Source organism: Mauremys mutica, chromosome 1 (genome assembly GCF_020497125.1).
Source record: "Mauremys mutica isolate MM-2020 ecotype Southern chromosome 1, ASM2049712v1, whole genome shotgun sequence".
Taxonomy (NCBI): domain Eukaryota; kingdom Metazoa; phylum Chordata; order Testudines; family Geoemydidae; genus Mauremys; species Mauremys mutica.
Genome location: NC_059072.1, coordinates 248,330,504 through 248,346,752, shown reverse-complemented (window position 1 = coordinate 248,346,752; position 16,249 = coordinate 248,330,504). Strand labels below are relative to the sequence as shown.

Below are 16,249 nucleotides of genomic sequence, written 5' to 3'. Positions count from 1 at the left end.
CGTCACCATGTGCTTAACTTTAAGCATGTGAGGGAGCTGACTGAAATCAGAGGGATTACTCATGAGCTCAATTTAAGCACATGCTTAAGTGCTTTGCTGGATCATAGCCATAGTGTAGAATATAGATTTATGAAATACCATCAGTGAAATGTGTGTGAATAATTATAGTAAGTTAAGTTAACATACAACTCTCTTCCAGCAGATACTGTAGTCATTTACTGTTGTGCCATTCAGCGGCTTCAGGCAAACAACCTTCGATCTGAGTGTTCAAACATTTGATTCTACGCAGAACTTCTCAGAACCTTCACACTGTGCTTAGAACCGGTATCAGAATTAGTTCAGAGGTCCCAAGATGAACATTGTAATTATGGTTCATATAAGAACTTTGCTATTTTCTCCAGAATGGGGAGCTTGGGGTTTTGTGGAAACGTCTTACATTTCTTTTCTCTGGTGCCCATTTGATGGATGGCCTTGACGCCGCGACTGCTTCTTCCTCCTCTTCTGATTCATATCCCTGTATTTCTTCTTCAAACACTGCATCAAACTGGGGCTTTGGCATTAAAGCCAGTCTTCTGATTCTAGCTGTATGACCCTGCTTGCTTGGGGACCTCTGACCTGCAAAATCTGACAGTTTCTCTCTTCTATCTAACTGCTCCATCGGAACCATCTCCTGCTGACGACGGTTTGCTGCAAGGGAGCCTGCTCGGAGCTGTGGCCTGAACACGATGGAGACCATTGAATCAGAATCACTGCTGTGATCACCTGGACAGTAACACAAAAGGGACTGGTATTATTAAAAAAGAGAGAGTATTTTATTATGAACTATTAAAAGAAAATACTTAATATAATAAAGTATTATTCTGAGGTCATACATGTTACACTGGAGCTGCAGTGCTTGGGGCAATTACTGTAAAATAATGTACCTGTTATGAGGGACAATTAAAATAACCTACATTTCTTAAGTAGTGGAGAGAGACAATGGATTCTTGGCAGATAGTGCATTCTGTATTGGGCTTTGTTTTACCCAGCAGCTTTAATAAATGAGCATACTCTGCTCCATGTTAATAGCTCTCAATGCTGCTATTGTCATATTATCCCATGCTGGAGACTCATTCCTGTAAGTTTTAATGTTCTGCAAGTTATTCAAGCAGATAACGAAACCCATAATTCTGAAGCATTACAAAAAACACAACCTAGGACTGAATGTGACTGATGAGAGGTTTCCAACTGGAAATTTACAGGTCACCTGCAATTAACAAGACCAAAAGAACCAGTTGCACCTGAAGGTCTGGCTCCAGGGCCCTTTGATTAACCTGGGTGTGTCAGAGCATGAGCCTTTCCCCTGAAGTCAAAGTTCCCTAACCTTATTAGAAACACACCCTTTGGCACCCAAGGCACTTCCGTGGTCTCTGGTGCAAAACTTTTGCCTACACCAAGGTGAACTAGCCCTCTTGTCCTATTTATTTAACTAAGCAAATCTCTGCTCTTTCCTTAATTACAGGCCATCTGAACTCTGAAGGTGTAAAAATAAATTAGCCATACTATTACATAATTACTCATTAAAAAATACAGGAACCTCCAAATAAACAAAAATACATGAAGGGTTATAAAACAGATTGTATCCTATTGCAATTAAACACACACATAGTCGTCTCAAAGAAAATGGACAATCTGAAGAAAATATTTTCAGATTTGAAAGAGGACTGAACATAATAAGGTGAGGTGGCCTATATCTATATCTAGCCAGATGGGGTAATCAGTGCTATAAAGTGTCAGACCTATTGGTCATAGAAATATGTACTTGTGTGAAACAGGAGAAAAATGACCACTATTTTGCAATGTGGTTAATTCGTTTTACCGTGCTGCTTAGGATACTCAAGCAACCAAAGCCCCAGATCCTCACATGTATTTAGATGCCTAAGTCTCATGGGCTCTGTCAATGTGACTAACTCTCCTTACATCCCATTGACCCACTGTGTTCTGCTGAAGTTTGTTTTGCCTTCCCTGATTATTACCAGTGGGTAGCACAAGCTCCTGATTATTGTAAACTCCCTGCATAGATTCACTGATTGTATCTGTAAAACTATATGCCCTGGGCTAGATTCTCAGCCCAGCCTCAGCTGCTTTGCACCATTCCTGGGGTATGTCCGAAAGTCTCCAATGAAATAATATGAGATTTGGTAATGGCAGAGATAAGGGAAGGTTAGGCCCTAAGAAAGGGATGCAATAGATCTTCATATCATAGACTGTTGTGCTGAAATATTTAACAGCTTTTTAGCAGGACTGATATCCCTTGACTCATAAATCCTGTTAGTTACCACCTGTTGTTCTATATCTCTAGTTCGGCAATCTCTTTGAAAATAAATAACTTTGAGGGTTTTGGCTGGGTTCTTATCAAGTGTTCCATACTGTGTTATGCACCCAATATATGCACAACCTGAAGTGGGTAGTTTGCTTATACAGATCACAAACACTCTCTTTTGTTTCAATAGGAAAAAAGAAATGGAACAGAGTAAATGATTTTGCACATGCAGCAACATTTGGCTTTTCACCATTTTTCTACCAAGGTGATTAAAAAAACAGTGTCATTCACTGCCAGATTTTTAATTTTGCCAAAAATGAATAGCCATTTTCAACAGCCTAAACATGTGTTTCGGGAGTTCATATGTAAACAAAAAGCGGAAAGGTGTCTAGTGGCGCATGATCGAATGGGTAGGAGAATGGATGGAGAGTTAAGAGACCTGGGTTCCATGCCTAGCTCTGACACTGGCCAGCTGTGTGACCTTGACAAGTCACATCACTGCTCTTGACCTCTGTTTCTCCTCCCACCTAATGTCTGTCTTGTCTACTTAGATTGTAAGCCGTTCAGAGTAGGACTGCATCTTACTATGTGTATGTAGAGTACATACTACAAGAGGGCCTGATCTGCTACTGTCATACCAAGAAGAAGAAGAAAATGTATATCACAGTGGAGATCAGGGTAGAGACAATAGACACTTTGGGATAGATTGTGTCTGAACCCCAAGGTGTCTTCCTGGCTCTTGAGGCAAATACAATGGACTTTGAGAAATATAAGGGAAGCCAAAAGACATTCTAGTTTTCCATCATTTAGGGAACAAAGGGAACGGTGCCCTCTAAGTTTCTGAAGGTTGGATCCTCTGCAGGGGCGGCTCCAGGCCCCAGCACGCCAAGCGCGTGCTTGGGGCGGCATGCCATGGGGGGCGCTCTGCCGGTCGCCGGGAGGGCGGCAGGCAGGGTGCCTTCTGTGGCATGCCTGTGGAGGGTCTGCTGGTCCCGCGGCTTCGGTGGACCTCCCGCAGGTGTGCCTGCGGAGGGTCCGCTGGTCCCGCAGCTCCACTGAAGCCGCGGGACCAGCAGACCCTCTGCAGGCACGCCTGCGGGAGGTCCACTGGAGCCGCAGGACCGGTGAGCGGCAGAGCGACCCCTGCGGCATGACGCCGTGCTTGGGGCGGTGAAAGGTCTAGAGCCGCCCCTGATCCTCTGGCCTGGAGGGCTACAGGTGTTGGTAACTTGATGTAAATGAGAAAACTGTTTAGGCAAAAAATTTAACTTGCTAAAATGCAGTTTTAGTCACTAAAATGTTTTCTTTTGTTTGTCACCTCACCTGTCTCTCTTTCTCCTGCTTAGTATTTAAATCTTTGCTGTTTATTATTAAACTTATTCTTAGCTTTACTATAAACCATCTCAGTGCTGTTATATTGAAGTAAAGAGCAAGCCAGCAGGCTGGTCCCGTGAGAGGGACTGGACACTGAAGAGATATGTCTGGGGAACTTGAGAACTGGGATTCACTGATTGTTACACTGCAAGGCAAGGTTCAGACTGGCAGAATCTTGAGGAGTTTGCTGGATAGACTGGTGTGGCCGGGACCTGACCTACAATCTAAACTCCAGCAAAGCGCACACTTGCTGAGGCAAAGGGGTAGCACAGTGGCTTATTGGTTCTAGGTGTCCTGAGCAGATGACCACAGTTGGTGCCATGTGAACGCCATGGAGTGACAGATAGGTGAAGGGGATATTGTTGTAAAATTCATGGAGTAAATTCTTGGTTTGCCACTGTATCTTTTTTGGTGTGGTATGCAGAGTAAAGTGTGTTTGTTACCTGTAGAAGCATCATGCCTTGCTTTTCGTCTAGCTGGCTGATGAGTACCATACGGTAAAGAGAGGAAACGCACATTTTTGGTGCTAGCCTGTGTGCAAAGACAGAAAAGCATACAGTACATTTATTTATGCCAACCTGAATTTAGAAGCAGAACCAGTTCAGCATGTAGGACATTCCAGGCTGTGCCTTTCCACCGCTTAAACTATATGGGCCAAATTCAGACTGAGATAAATGGGGGCAAGTTCCCAAGGAAGACTCTGGATTTTAATTCAATGAAAAGATAAACAATAGAGGCACTGTTTTGGCATTCAATGATGGGCCAAACCAATGTAATTTACACACCAAGGGACTGGAAATCTGGGTTGTTACAAGAAGAGAAACTAGCAACAGGATGGAAATAAGGGACAGTGGTTATTTGGGCTTTGCTGCTCTTTGTGCTACACCTACACAGGCGTGCTACATCAGTGTGAAACCAGTGTAAGTAGGTTTACACTTACACCTTCCACACCCTTCTGAACCCATTTACACTGGACTTACACCAGAGCAAACAGGATCAGAATTTGGGATATGATCCAAAGCCAGCTGGAGTCAATGGAAAGACTCCCATTGACTTAAAAGGGCTTTGCCTTAGTCCCTAGGTGTGTGTTTCACTTGTTTTGTACTCACAGTGAATGGCAAAGTTAGTGCAAGTTACAGTGTTTTACCTCTTATAACCAGCATACAGGTGACATGTCACTGACATTACTGTTCACTGACTAGCATACAGGTGACATGTCACTGACATTACTGTTCACATAATTGCTGAATATGGCCCGTTGGGGAAATATTCATTTCAATTATTGCAAAAGCAGATTAAAATTGGCTGGGTTTTGTACGGTCCAGAGACGGGCAGGTATTTTCATGCCCTGATCACATGAATTGTCGCTTGCATAACAGTTACCGGTTTCCCCCAAGGCAAGCTGTTTCCTTTCCTGACACTCTGCCTCAGGCTGTTCTGGCGACGGATGAGAATTTCTTTGGCTTGTTTCTCGCTTGTTTCTGTTGGCAGGTTATGTCTGTTATATGATGGGGTCTGAAATAGGAAATACATGTATTTGAGTCTCTTCCCAATGCACACTTGCCGCGTTAGCTCAAGCTGCGCAGTCCAGTCAAGCATGCAACTGGGAGCAAGGAACGTCTCTTGCGTCCCATTCCTGGCTCTGCCACAGACTCACTGTGAGATCTTGCACAATCTCTCTGGGACAGATCCTGGCCTTCAGTATGGCCCCCTTGTACCACTCCAGTCCTGCCCTACCTGTGCAGCTGTGAATTCCCTCGTGCGGAGAAAACCCCACGTGGTAGACAGCCAGCAAACTAGCTCTACATTATCCTTACCCACATGCCACATCCTACAGAGCTGTGGCCAGGCCCAGGAGGAAAGGATTGCATAAACTGGGGGACCCTCAGGAATTAAGGAATTGCAAAGGGGGCACCTTTGCTTCCCACTCCATTCCTGCACCAGATAGATCTCAGTCAGAACCAAGGACTGACCCCCTCTATATCTTAGGCCTGGTCCACACTAGAAAGGCAGCACAACCTGGCATTTTGTGTCCTATTGGCAAAAGTTTCCATTTAGCCAGCAGTTATTCCCCATCTCTGAGCAGCATACATCCTCTGCCAGATTAGTTCTATCAGTGCAATGCAAGGGTGGAAGCACATGTGTCCATACTGGTAGAAGCTATAATGCCATAATGCAAAATGACCTTCAGCAGTGTCTGGTAAAAGTTTAGTCACTGAGCCTGATTCTTTATGATGTTGAGTACCCATTTACACCTATCCAAAGTGAGTGTAGGGTGGATGTTAAACTCTTTGGGCCTAACTCTCAGCTACACTCAGGCTGCTTTACACTGCGCTGACATTGTAAAAAAGCCTTAAAGTGGGCATTAGTTTAATGTACACTCACTTGAAGGCTCTTTAACACTGCCAGAATGGTATAAAGTGGCTTTAGTGTCAATGAGAATCAGGCCCTTCCAGTCTAATCTGACAGAGATTTACACTCACTGTGCACTGATGAATATGGCTGCAAATGGTGCAAGGCTGTAGAGAATCAGGCCCTCAACCCGTGAAATGAGAGTAATAGTTATCAACCTCATAGAGGTGTCGGGAGGGCAAATTCATGGATTTTTGTACTGCAGTTTGAAGACTTGGGGCCTGATCTCAATCCCATTTATACTGGTTTCACCCTGATGCAATTCCAGTGACATTCCAGAGCATAGTTAGGCCCTCGAAGTTCAAGATAAGGGGGAAGTAGTAGTATTAAAATCCTTCATTTCCAAGAGACGATGCGGTTTCAAATACCACATAGCATGCTATAGTGCACTAATAGACCTTAAGGTAACTGATTTTGCAGACACAGGGTTCACCTCAGTAATGTATAGAACAGATGCATATGGAACTTGCTAGTAAGATAAGAAATACCTTTCATAAGGATGATTGGCCACAATTCAGACAACTTTAAAGAAGAATATAACATGAACAATGACCTGTTATAAAATGATCATTCGCCAGCCCTGCATATGTTACATTAGTCAGGGCAGTTGATCAGCATAATTTCAAGGTTACCCAAGTGTACCTGCTAGCTCACTTTGCCATAGGAGAGCATGACAGTGCTCAGCATTATGCTTGGTTGGTTAGTGATGCATTGGACTGGATTACACTGATGTTGCACCTTTGACTGGCATCACACGGTATTTTTACAGGATACCAAAGCCATGACCATTTTTTTCAAAATAAAGCCTTGCTGAGACCCAGCTCAGCCCCAGCTCATGGGAAAGCTTACAAGACGAGGCTTGGGGTGGGAGGGAGTTCTTCCCCTATCGTCCTATCATGAGGGCAGGGTTTGCCTCCCACACAGAACAAGCCATGAGACCTGCCCCCCAAATCTGGCAAATCTACATAGATCCTGTGCCTCTAATGGCCCTGCTGCTCCTTCACATTGAGGGTAGAATAATATCAGTTTTAAACCTACTCTGCAGATGGTTTGCTTTAAAAAATGTAACTGCTGCACATGTTCAGATAAATACCATTACCCCTAAATTCTGTATCAACTCCATCTCCTCAGTTGCCATGGGAATAATCTACAGGTCTGCTGCTTCCCTCACAGGTCACAGCTTGTGTGTGACTAGAGAGAGAGAGGGCTTGGAAAGTTAAACTAGATAAAACAGGTGTTGGGCAATATCAGAAAGGAGACCATTCCTGAGTCACAGAGATCTTTACAGCTAGGGAAGCCTGACCTCTAGAGCTGGTTTCTAGATTTTCTTGTCCTGTTACTTTGCAGATCAGACATCAGGGTGAAAAGCTAGAAGCCAAACTCCCTTTTACTTTTTGTACTGTGGGATCTGAGCGCAATGGGCCAGATCCTCAGCTGATGTAAATCAGAGCACCTCCACTGAAATCCAGTTGACACCAGCTGAGGATCTGGCTCAGTATTTCCCATTAACACAGTTTCATGGTTCAGCTGAGAAGAACAATGCTATCTTTGCAGCTACCATTGGCTGTTGCTGTGATGGTGAGGAGGGCAAACATGATCTTTTGATCTACGAGTACAGAGCTTTGTTACGATAGTCGCTTACTCACCCTTTGTCGTACTTGATACAGACTATGTGCCAGCATATCCCGCATGGACTCCACCTCTTCAGGGGAAAGCCTATGCATTCTTTGATTTCTATAGCTCCTGTAAATAGAAGGGAAAGGCAAACATTATACTAATTTGTACAAATCACACAGGAATTATCTTTCCTATAGAATTATTTATTTTCCTATGTTATTATTTCTAGAGCACTGCAGGTGTAAATGGCAATTTTCTAACCAATGATAATAAGGAATCAACAAAAGCTAAAAGAGAAAACTTCCTAGTGTTTTGGGGTTTTTTTAAGGTTTGCACTTTGCGTCATCTTTTGAAGAAAGAACATAAGAACATAAGAACGGCCATACTGGGTCAGATCAAAGGTCCATCCAGCCCAGTATCCTGTCTTCTGACAGTGACCAATACCAGGTGCCCCAGAGGGAATGAACAGAACAGGTAATCAAGTGATCCATCCCCTGTCACCCACTCCCAGCTTCTAGCAAACAGAGGCTAGAGACACCATCCCTGCCCATCCTGGCTAATAGCCATTGATGGACCGATCCTCCATGAACTCATTTAGTTCTTTTTTGAACCTTGTTATAGTCTTGGCCTTCACAACATCCTCTGGCAAGGAGTTCCACAGACTGACTGTGCGTTGTGTGAAAAAATACTTTCTTTTGTTTGTTTTAAATCTGCTGCCTATTAATTTCATTTGGTGACTCCTAGTTCTTGTGTTATGAGATTGAGTAAATAACACTTCCTTATCTACTTTCTCCACACCAGTCATGATTTTATAGACCTCTGTCATATCCCCCCCTTAGTCATCTCTTTTTCAAGGTGAAAAGTACCGGTCTTATTAATCTCTCCTCATATGGCAGTCATTCCATTCTTCTAATCATTTTTGTTGCCCTTTTCTGAACCTTTTCCGATTCTAATATATCTTTTTTGAGGTGGGGCGACCACATCTGCATGCAGTATTCAAGATGTGGGCGTATCATGGATTTATATAGAGGCAAAATTATATTTTCTGTCTTATCTATCCCTTTCCTAATGATTCCCAACATTCTGTTTGCTTTTTTGACTAATGCAGCACATTGCGTGGATGTTTTCAGAGAACTATCCACAATGAGTCCAAGATCTCTTTCTTGAGTGGTAACAGCTAATTTAGACCCCATCATTTTATACATATAGTTGGGATTATGTTTTCCAAAGTGCATTTTACTTTGCTTTATCAACATTGAATTTCATCTGCCATTTTGTTGCCCAATCACCCAGTTTTGAGAGTTCCTTTTGTAGCTGTTCACAGTCTGCCTGGGACTTAACTGTCTTGAGTAGTTTTGTATCATCTGCAAATTTTGCCACCTCACTGTTTACCCCTTTTTCCAGATCATTTATGAACATGTAGAATAGAACTAGGCCCAGTACAGACCCTTGGGGGACACCACTATTTACCTCTCTCCATTCTGAAAACTGGCCATTTATTCCTTCTACCCTTTGTTTCCTGTCTTTTAACCAGTTACTAATCCATGAGAGGACCTTCCCTGTTATCCCATGACAGTTTACTTTGCTTAAGAGCCTTTGGTGAGGGACCTTGTCAAAGGCTTTCTGAAAATCTAAGTACACTATATCCACTGGATCCCTGTCCACATGCTTGTTGACCCCCTCAAAGAATTCTAGTAGATTGGTGAGGCATGATTTCCCTTTACGAAAACCATGTTGACTCTTCCCTAACAAATTATGTTCCTCTATGTGTCTGACAATATTGTTCTTTACGATAGTTTCAACCAGTTTTCCCGGTTGAAAACAACTAAAACATCTATTAACATATTGTGAAGATACAATAAGCTGCCATTCAGTTTACAATAGAAGCCAACCTTTGCTTTTTAAGAGTTAACAAGGAAAGTTACCTTCCACACAGTAGGGTCTTGGAGGAAAGTGTTAAACTATGGAAGCTGGTTGATCTGAAATGCTAACTGGATATGCCAGGTCAACCTCTGTGAGAACTTAGTCATACATCATATCATATTTATTTGTCCAGCTTTTCCCTCTTATTAAGTGATGTAATTGTGGTAAATGGCTTGATTAAAGAAGTGTTTCCTTTAATAACATTATGACAGGCTTGTGCTTTCAGTTTCCCTTACATTAGCAAAAGAATACAGCCTTTAATAGCAAAAAGCAGCTGTGTCAGGAGTAAACTAAAAACTGTTATATGATTCATGACTTGGGCCAGAGCACTGATGTTCAGATATGGATTAGTTTAGGCTAGGGCTTGGTATTCAGGTTCAGTGCACAATCCAGGCTAAGGTATGGTGGCTGTATGATGGTCAATTACAGCTAATTTCAGAAAATTACCACCTTCTTCAAAGCACAACCAGAAATAAGGCCTTATCGGGTTTTGCATCTGTGATAAATGAAGGGTGGGTAGGTCCCATTTATGGACAGCCAGCCAGCCAGTTAGCTGTAAAATTCCTCTTGGTAGCTGTTCTCTGCTTGCTGTACCTGTAAAGGGTTAAAAAGCCTCCCTGCATAGGTATGAAAAAGGGGAAGTGGGCACCTAACCAAAAGAGCCAATGGGAGGGCTAGAACTTTTTAAAATTGGGAAAAAACTTCCCTTTGTTGTCTGTTGTTCTCTCTGGGCTGCAGGGACCCAGAGCAGCCATGCTATAAGCAGGAATGCTGTGTAAGATTTGAACCAGGTATGAAAAAATATTTTCCATACCTAGAAGGAATAATTGGGGACAGGGAATGTCTAGATAGACGTGATCAGGTTTATTTCTTTATTTTCGCTTGTGGATTTCCTCTGTGCTAACCCCTGATGCTTTTGTTTGCTTGTAACCTTTAAGCTGAACTCCCAAGAAAGCTAGTTTGGGTGCTTAATTTTTGGAATTGCGCTTTTAAAATCTAGCAAAAGCCTAAGTTCCAGATGTATTTTCTTTTTTGTTTTTAATAAAATTTACCTTTTTTAAGAACAGGATTGGATTTTTGGTGTCCTAAGAGGTTTGTGCACATGTTGTTTAATTAGCTGGTAGCAACAGCTAATTTCCTTTGTTTTCTTTCTCAGCTTTTCCCCGGAGGGTATGTGTGTGAAAGGGCTCGAGAGTACCCCACAAAGAGGAATTCTCAAGTGCTCCTTCCTGGGTCCCAGAGTTGTTGGGGTTTTTTGCATTTGGGTGGTGGCAGCGTTTACCAAGCCAAGGTCAGAGAAAAGCTGTAACCTTGGGAGTTTAATACAAGCCCGAAGTGGCAAGTATTAATTTTTTGAATCCTTGCAGGCCCCCATCTTCTGCACTCAAAGTGCCAGAGTGGGGATTCAGCCCTGACAGCATCCAACCTGAAACCAAAGCCATAGGGATAGGTTTGGGTTCAGGTATTTGAATCTGAACACTGCCAAAATTCAAATGTATTAGAGATCCAAAGTGGCCCATCTCTAGGAAATGGCCAGTTGCTGAGATCAACTGTTGTCTATATGTAGTGATCCAAAATATATCACAGGTGAAAAATGGCAAGTTAGAAAAGGAACACGTCAGCCATAAAAAATCCAACATTTATAGAAAAAAAACACATTAAAAAAAAGTAACCATTTAAATAGTCTAGTTTAATAAATAAATAAGACACATTTAGCCTGGCCCCCTGTCTAGGGACTTATAAATGCACGCATCAGAGCTCTAAATTGGGGAGATGGGCCTGTGGTTTGTTCCAGTGACCATTTAAATCGCTAATGGGTTTTCGAAGTGGCTGCTTCAAAACTCTCTGCAGACCACTGACATGTGGTCCACATACCACAATGGTCCATGAAACATAGTTTGACAACTGATGTCTTGTGCAGTACAATCCCCTCATGGCTGATGCCGTGAAGAGTAACTGCTTCTCTACCCCCTTCTTGTCCAGCCTGCCCTCCCTAGACCTATGGAACCAGAAGCCTGTGGTGCACCTGTAGAGGGATTTTATATCACAGAATTGGAAAAGGGGTTGGGAAAGTATCGAGAAGAATGGGATCATGTAGAGATCACTCCATCCTGCTACTTTCCCCACTCCAGATCAACCCAGTCTGGCTCCCCACTGCGGGCAGATGTAGATGGAAATTCAAGCCTTAAATCATCTCAGTGCTTGTTATCGTTTCACTCTTTAGGTGACTCAAATAAAATACCCTCAGTTTCAGCTGAACTGAAATAGCAACAGAACAAACAACATGAAGATTATCTGTATCGTTCTAAAGCACAAATAAAAAGCGTACTCTTTGCATGGGATTAGCCATTAACCTGCCACACTGATAACATTGAGCCTACCTGGGGAATGGAGAAAAGGTTATGTATTCAGTTTAATAAGCACTTCTTTAATTAATATTTCACAATATACAATATATTTCAAAACCCGCGTTCAGCTAAAACAAGTTTGACTTGTTACCAACCCCATAAAATCATCTTTATTAAAATTCTCTCTCTGATGCTTTTTGCAACTTCCTGCATTTTACTTGCAGAGCCAAGTCCAGGTGTTTTATTTGCAAAAACATTACTGAGATTATATCATTTCGGGTGCATAGCAATTGGTTATAACTCTGGGTTGGCAAAAAAAATCTATTCTGATCACGAATGAACCCAAAATACTCTCCAGATTTGTTCTAAAAAAAATAGCTGGTTAAAAAATAAAAACAAAATTCCCAAAAAATCCTTATCTAATTTTTTCCCCATTTTTTGTTACATTTTGAACTTTCCATACTCTCCATCCAGTTCTACTAAGAAGAAAGTAGCATCCTAGTGGGATAGCGCTTGTGTAATAGTGTCACAGGCAATGAAAACACTCAGGCCTGGTCTACACTACGCATTTATACCGAATTTAGCAGCGTTAAACCAAATTAACCCTGCACTCATCCACACAACAAAGCCCTTTATATCGATATAAAGGGCTCTTACTACCGATTTCTGTACTCCTCCCCGATGAGGGGAGTAGCGCTGAAATCGGTATTGCCATATCGGATTAGGATTAGTGGTTAATCGGATTAGGGTTAGTGTGGCCGCAATTCGACGGTATTGGCCTCCAGGCGGTATCCCACCATGCACCATTGTGACCGCTCTGGAAAGCAATCTGAACTTGGATGCACTGGCCAGGTAGACAGAAAAAGCCCCGCGAACTTTTGAATTTCATTTCCTGTTTGCCCAGCATGGAGCTCTGATCAGCACGGCTGGCGATGCAGTCCCAAATCCAAAAAGAGCTCCAGCATGGACCGTACGGGAGATACTGGATCTGATCGCTGTATGGGGAGACATATCTGTTCTATCAGAGCTCCGTTACAGAAGACGAATGCCAAAGCATTTGAAAAAATCTCCAGGCTATGACAGACAGAGGCCACAGCAGGGACTCAGCACAGTGCTGCGTGACAAGCATAATGGAAAGCCAAAGAATCAAATGGACGCTCATGGAGGGAGGGAGGGAGGGAGGGGGAACTGAGGATTCCAGCTATCCCACAGTCCCCGCAGTCTCCGAAAAGCATTTGCATTCTTGGCTGAGCTCCCAATGCCTGAAGGGTCAAAAACATTGTCCCGGGTGGTTCAGGGTATATGTCGTCAATTTACCCCCTTCCCCTCACCCCTGAAAGAAAAGGGGAAAAAATCGTTTCTTGCCTTTTTTCAATGTCACCCTGTGTCTGCTGCATGCTGCTGGTAGACAGGGTGCTGCAGCGCTGAACAGCATCATCCCCTCCCCTTCCTTTCCTGATGGCAGATGGTACAAAAGGATTGAAAACTGTCCTATCCATCCCATGAGTGCTCCTGGCTGGCCTCGGTGAGGTTGGCCGGGGGCGCCTGGGCAAAACTGGGAATGACTCCTGGTCATTCCCACCAGACGGTGCAAAAGGATTGAAAAACATCCTCATCATAGCAGCTGGAGGCTGAGCTCCATCAGCCCCCCCCTCCACCTTTCATGTCTAATGAAGATTCTGTACTGCCTGGACTATCATAGCAGCGGGAGGCTGCCTCCCCCTCATTTTATCTCAAAAGTCAGTGTTTATTCCTGCATTCTTTCTTACTTCATCACACAAATAGGGGGACACTGCCATGGTAGCTCAGGAAGGGTGGGAGAGGAGGGAAGCAACGGGTGGGGTTGTTGCAGGGCCACCCCCTAGAATGGCATGCAGCTCATCATTTCTGCGGGATCTCTGGGGCTCTGACCCAGAGCGGCTGTGCTCTCTGGTTCTCTAGTACACTTGCTCCATATTCTAGACAGGAGTGACTCTATTTTTAGACAAAACATAAAGAAGGGAATGACCTGGGGAGTCACTCCCATTTTTGTCCATGCGCCTCTGGCCGACCTCAGCGAGGCCAGCCAGGAGCACCCATGACAGCAGCAGATGATACAAAAGGACTGATAACCATCATCGCCAATTTCCAATTGCAGACGGTGCAAAATGACTGATAAACGTCATCGCCAATTTCCAATTGCAGACGGTACAAAAGGACTGATAACCGTCATCTCATCGCCAATTTCCAATTGCAGATGGTGCTATAGCTGGTAACTGTCTCTGCTACCTTGCAAAGGCAAATGAATGCTGCTGTGTAGCACTGCAGTACCACGTTTGTCAGCAGCATCCAGTACACATATGGTGACAGTGACAAAAGGCTAAATGGGCTCCATGGTTGCCGTGCTATGGCGTCTGCCAGGGCAATCCAGGGAAAAAGGGCGTGAAATGATTGTCTGATGTTGCTTTCACGGAGGAAGGACTGAGTGACGACATTTACCCAGAATCACCCACAACACTGTTTTGGCCCCATCATGCATTTGGATCTCAACCCAGAATTCCAACGGGCAGGGGAGACTGTGGGAACTATGGGATAGCTACCCACAGTGCAACGCTCCGGAAATCAACACTAGCCTCGTACATGGACGCACACCGCTAAATTAATGTGCTTAGTGTGGCCGCGTGCACTCGACTTTGTACAATCTGTTTTTTAAAAATGGTTTCTGTAAAATCGGAATAATCCTGTAGTGTAGACATACCCTCAGTCTGATTCTGAGCCTGCTTACACCAGTGTACATCAAGACTAACTGTCCAAAAAGAGTCACAGCAGTGTGAAACCAGCAAAAGTGAGCTCAGAAACAAGCCCATCCTGTCTTTCTTGTGATTATATTTAAAGTATATTGTCTAAAATACAGAAATAGAAATGTGGTATCTACAGCATCTGCTTGGACGTGCTTTGCCTTTTGAAATCCCCACTTCTAAGGCTTATGTTCTCTAAGCCAGTATAACTAAGTGCTATATTTTATCGCAAATCTAGATGCTTTGTTGCACAGTCAATTGGCAAATACATAGTCGACCTGTAGGAATCCCACTGACATGAATGGAAGTTCTGAGCCTGGAGTGAATCCAGAAGACTCATCTGAGATCTGCCCTGATTACCAGAGAGATTTCTTCCCCTTGTCTCTAAAGCATGAAAACCCCAGATAGCAATGATATGCCTGTGCAACTGATCAAAAAGGCTGAGGAGAAATATATCATGTTATTACTGCATTGCAAATGTGGCTTTATATTAAATGCATCAGCATTTCTTTCCAAACCCCCCAGTTTCCAGGATTATTTATTTAGGACCAGATTTTGCCACCCTCACTCACATTGAATAGCGCCTTACACTACAAGCTGTTTCACTGAAATCAATGGGATTACTCACTCTGATACCCTGACCTTCAGTAGCCCCCTTCTCCTCAAACAGTCCCATTGGCTGCTTAAAAAGTAAGGGACTATTTACTGTGAGTAAAAAGTATCAGAATCTGGCCTAGAGTAAGATCCAATTCCACCTGAGCAAACTATTTATTCTAGAATGATATTTTACATCCTACAAACTCAGTTCAGGAGTGAATTTATAAAACTACATTAATCGGTTGGTCTTATGTTTTTAAAGAAAGTAAATAAAAATGTTGTTTGCTTGTCACAACTTGTCTTTCAAACGTCCTATTTGTATTCTCCACATGCAGCTCAGAAATATTTCTGACATACAGTAAAAGGAAAATTCACAGAGATCATGACCATATGCTTCCTTTAATGTTATCCTCTCACAAAAAAAAATGATTTAGAAAAAAATTGACCAGCTCTTAATACACAGTGACACAAGAATTCAAACAAACAAATTAATTTTTACATGATCAAGATAAACAGTTTAAAGAGTAGCCCTAGTAAGGTAACTTTTTTCTTAGGTGAGATCTCTCAAACTCTCCCATGCATATACTTGTGTGCGGTCAGATTGAGGTCAGTGGGTCTGCTCATAAGAATAATTATGTGCATTGAAGTGAAGGTTTCCATGATCCAGCTCTTTATATTTTATAAGGTTTTATCCAGAGTTCAGTTCTACTGATCTCAACAAAGGAACTGTGTTGCACTGAGGGTATTTGCCACATTGATTTCTATAGGGATTATGTTTGTTTTTCACCAAGCCTGTATCACATAGCCTTCCATTGCCTTTAAATTGGCTCCTCTGTTTAGGGGAGAAGGACGGACTCAAACCTTCCATGTATCTCTGGGGGTTGGTTCAGCATGCTGGA

At 43.0% G+C, this 16,249-nt stretch overlaps 1 protein-coding gene across 1 annotated transcript in view; it reads right to left on the bottom strand.

Annotated features, from left to right (window-relative positions):
• Positions 1-308: 308 nt before the first annotated feature.
• SLC9A4 (solute carrier family 9 member A4) overlaps positions 309-16,249 on the bottom strand; it is a 43,777-nt gene continuing 27,836 nt past the window's right edge. Inside the window, exons 9-12 of the mRNA XM_044988542.1 lie at positions 7,735-7,831; positions 5,060-5,191; positions 4,120-4,207; positions 309-762 (exon numbers count right to left, since the gene is read on the bottom strand). Coding sequence (XP_044844477.1) covers positions 389-762; positions 4,120-4,207; positions 5,060-5,191; positions 7,735-7,831 — 691 coding nt within the window. The 3' untranslated portion in view covers positions 309-388. The remainder of the gene's footprint in view (positions 763-4,119; positions 4,208-5,059; positions 5,192-7,734; positions 7,832-16,249) is intronic.